Source organism: Colobus angolensis, unplaced genomic scaffold, assembly GCF_000951035.1.
Source record: "Colobus angolensis palliatus isolate OR3802 unplaced genomic scaffold, Cang.pa_1.0 Scaffold8, whole genome shotgun sequence".
NCBI lineage: Eukaryota > Metazoa > Chordata > Mammalia > Primates > Cercopithecidae > Colobus > Colobus angolensis.
Window position 1 is genome coordinate 3,838,377 of NW_012121820.1, and position 3,998 is coordinate 3,842,374.

A 3,998-nucleotide genomic window follows, 5' to 3' on the forward strand; every position below is an offset into this window, starting at 1 on the left:
TTTTTTTTTTTTCCTGAACCAGGGTCTTACTCTGTCACCCAGGCTGGAGTGCAGTGGTGCAATCTTGGCTCACTGCAGCCTCAATCTCCTGGGATCAAGCGATCCTTCCACCTCAGCTTCTTGAGTAGCTGAGACTACAGGCATGTGCCACTATGCCTGGCTAATTCTTAAATTTTTTTGTAGAGATGGGGTCTCACTATGTTTCCCAGGCTGGTCTCCAACTCCTGGGCTCAAGCAATCCTCCCACCTTGGCCTCCCAAAGTGTTGGGATTACAGACGTGAGCCACTGTGCCTGGCCAACAACTTGTTCTTTTTATTGCTGTATAGTATTTCATTAAAGAAGTATACCACAATTTGTTTATCCATTCCTGGTTGATAGACATTTGAATAGTCCCTAGTTTGGAGCTGTTAGGAAGAGGTTGTTGTGAACATTCTTGTACGTGTCTTTTAGTGCACACATGCATTTCACTTAGCTGTTGGCCTGTGTTTTGTTTTTGTTTTTGTTTCTGTTTTTTTTGAGATGGAGTCTCGCCCTGTTGTCCAGGCTGGAGTGCAGTGGCACAGTCTCAGATCACTGCAACCTCTGCCTCCCGGGTTCAAGCAATTCTCCTGCCTCAGCCTCCTGAGTAGCTGGGACTACAGGCACCCGCCACCACACCCAGCTAATTTTTTGTATTTTTAGTAGAGAGGGGGGGTTTCACCATGTTGGCCAGGCTGGTCTCGAACTCCTGACCTCAGGTGGTATACCAGCCTCAGCCTCCCAAAGTGCTAGGATTACCGTCGTGAGCCACCCCTCCCGGCCAGTTTACTTTTTTGGTTTATTTTTCGTTCCCTGTTTTGGTAGAAATACATGTACAGGGAAATGGTTCTCTGAGTTAGGAGAAAGCAACAGTGCAATTGTGATGGTAAATGACGACCATTGTCAACTGCAGTGTCACCAAGACCACAGGGCCTTGGGAGTACCGCGGTGGCCTGGCAAGCCCGTGTCTGTCTAAAAGGGGCAGCTGCAACTCTGCTCCTGCCAGGTTTCCAGGTGGGACCGCGCAGGTCAGTCAGGTTCCTTTTTCAAGATGAGACGAGTGGGAAGTCCGGATTTTATGTGAGTTTCCTCAAATGTCTGAAGGAAGGTTTAGTTTGTTTTCAGGAGCTCCCTTGATAAAACACATTTGCGGACTGAATCCAGTGTGTGGGCTGCACCTTTACAACTTCTGCCACCACTGTGCAGGTGAAGGACAGAGCCCGGACCATGCAGGCCTCTCTCAGCCCCCACCCACCCTCATTCCTGCTTCTATTCTCTCTTCATCTGGGGAAACCCCTCTCCTGAGAGATCCTGGTCCCTGGTCTTTGTCTGCACAGGGACCCAGGAGCTCAAGGGGAGGGTGAGAGGGTAAGGCCCTGGGGCTTTGGTTGCGTCTCTCTGTTGCAACTCTCTGCTGAGGCCGCAGCCCTACTCACCTTAAGGACAAAATGAAAATCCGCAGTTTCCCTCCCAGGACTGAGGTCAGCAGGCTGGGCTGGGGCTGGACTCCTGGGGCAGCCAAAGGGGGCTGGAGGTGAAGGCGTGTCCTCTGAGCGTGGTCCTGTGTGTGCATGCGCATAAGTGTGCCTCAGTGAGAGTACATGCTAGCTCCCATGTATTACTCTTTTTCACACCTGACCAGGCCCTGACCTCCTTCTCGGGCCTCCCAGAGCCCCTCAGGTCAAGCAGAACCTTCTCACTGTTGCAAATGCCCTGCCCTGCATGACCAGCTCTGACAGCCCCAGGCCCTCCCACCCTCTGCCTCACACCCCAGCTCCAGTGCCTGGACCAGCCACACCTGGCACCTCTCCCACCAGGCACGGTTGCACCCTCAGCTCTGGGCCTTTGCACAGGCTGTGCCTGTTGCCTGAACACATTCCTCTTCTGCTTCCCCCGATCATCCTGCAGATCTCAGCTCAGATCTTCCCTCCTCTAGGAAGTCTTCCCTGAATCCCTCCCCGGGAGCAGGCATCTCCTCCCCTTTTCTGTGCCCCCACTTCAGCCCCGTCCCCTCGAGCTCTCTGCTGCAGCCTCATCAGCCTCCTTGCTGCTCCCCAGCACCGGGCCCCCTCCTGCCCCAGGACATCGCACCTGGTGCTTGCTCTGCTTCCGACCCCTCCCTCTGCTCTGCCCACGGCTGGCTCCTTCTCAGTCTTCAGCTGTCACAGCCCCTCCCTCACCTGGCACCTGACACCACAGCCCCCGCCCTCGCATCCTGCTACCCAGCTTTGTGTCTGACAGTGCCGTGGGGCACCAGTTGGCACATGACTCATTTTACTCATCCTCTGGTCTGTTGTCTGTCTCCGTGTGCTGAGAGGTCAGCTCCTTGAGGACAGGGATTTTTGTTTTTTTCACTGCCAATTGTTCAGTGCCCAGAATGGTCTCTGGCGCACAGTAGGATTAGTAGGTGCTCATTGGGTGTATGAACGAAGCTTCTGTGAGTAGCTGTGGCTATGTGTGAGTGTCCCAGGAGGACCCTTGACCCTCTGTCTGCTGCCCTCAGAGCTGGCTACCTGACTCTTTACGGAATCGAGGCGCTGCCACGCACCCATCAAAGCCAGGCCCAGGACCGCGTCCATTCAGCTGATGTCTTCCACACCTTCCGCCAGCTCGACCGGCTGCTCCCCAAACTGGCCCGCGGCTCCCTGTCAGTAGGTGAGCACCATGGGGGCCCCAGTGGGTGATGGGGAGGATGGAAAGACCCAGAGGGGGAGCCCAACTCAAGGTGGAGGACCAGAGGCAACACAGGCGGAAGGACATCCAATGCCCTGGGAGGCAGTAAGAACCCATCCCTGGGGGTACGCAAGAGCATAATGGTGGGGAGCCAGGGCTTGGAGGAGAGCTTGGGTTCCTGGTGGAAATTCTGATTCAGCACATTTGGAGTGGGGCCTGAGAATCTCTGTGTGTGTGTGTGTGTGTGTGTGTTCTTTTTTTTGTTTTAAGGTTTGAGTTGCTTTAAACGTTTTTACAAGTAGTTTGTGCTGATTACAAAAACTTCAAGCCATATAGAATAATTTAGAGGGAAGAATAAAAGAGCACTCCACTTTCTCCCCAGCCTCAGCGCACCACTTCCCTCTACAGAGGCAACCACCATCACTAGCTTGGAGTACATCCTGGGAGCACTTTCTCTAAACACACACACAGTTGTGTGTTGTTGTTATTGTTTTTTATTTTTGAGACTTTTAACTTCTTGTTTTTTACTGAGGTATAATTTATATACAGGAAAGCACACACATCTAAATGCACTGAAAGGTCAGGTGTGGTGGCTCACGCCTATAATCCCAGCACTTTGGGAGGCCGAGGTGGGCAGATCACTTGGGGCCAGGAGTTCGAGATCAGCCTGGTCAACATGGTGAAACCCCATCTCTACTAAAAATACAAAAATTAGCCAGGCATGGTGGCAGACACCTGCAATCCCAGCTACTCGGGAGGCTGAGGCAGGAGAATAGCTTGAACCTAGGAGCTGGAGGTTGCAGTGAGCTGCAGAGCTGCAATCATGCCACTGCACTCCAACCTAGGTGACAGAGCCAGACTCTGTCTCAAATAAATAAATAAATAAATAAATAAATAAATAAATAAATGCACTGAGAGGTAGACCTAAACTTTTTATGCTCTTTCCCAGCCAGTATTCACCCCCCGAGGTAGCCACTATACTGGTTTCTTTTACCTCCAATTAGTTTTGCCTGTTCTTCAACTTCCTAGAAATGGAATCACACAGTATATGCCCTTTTATGTCTGGTTTATTTCACTCAGCTTAATGTTGGGAGATTCATCCAGGTTGTTATATGGATCAACAATCCAGTTTTTATTTATTTATTTATTTATTTTTGTCTTAAAAACATTTTTTTTGAGATGGGGGTCTTGCTATGTTACCTATACTGGTCTTGAATTCCTGGGCTCAAGCAGTCCTCCTGCCTTGGCCCCCCATAGTGCTAAGATTATGGGAGTGAGCCACCATGCCTTTTTTTTTTTTTTTTTT

The 3,998-nt window shown here is 51.2% G+C and overlaps 1 protein-coding gene across 1 annotated transcript in view; it reads left to right on the forward strand.

Moving 5' to 3' along the window:
• Window positions 1-3,998, forward strand: part of PTGIS (prostaglandin I2 (prostacyclin) synthase) — a 44,054-nt gene that overhangs the window by 8,728 nt on the left and 31,328 nt on the right. Inside the window, exon 4 of the mRNA XM_011929187.1 lies at window positions 2,523-2,674. Within this exon, the coding sequence (XP_011784577.1) occupies window positions 2,523-2,674 (152 nt within the window). The remainder of the gene's footprint in view (window positions 1-2,522; window positions 2,675-3,998) is intronic.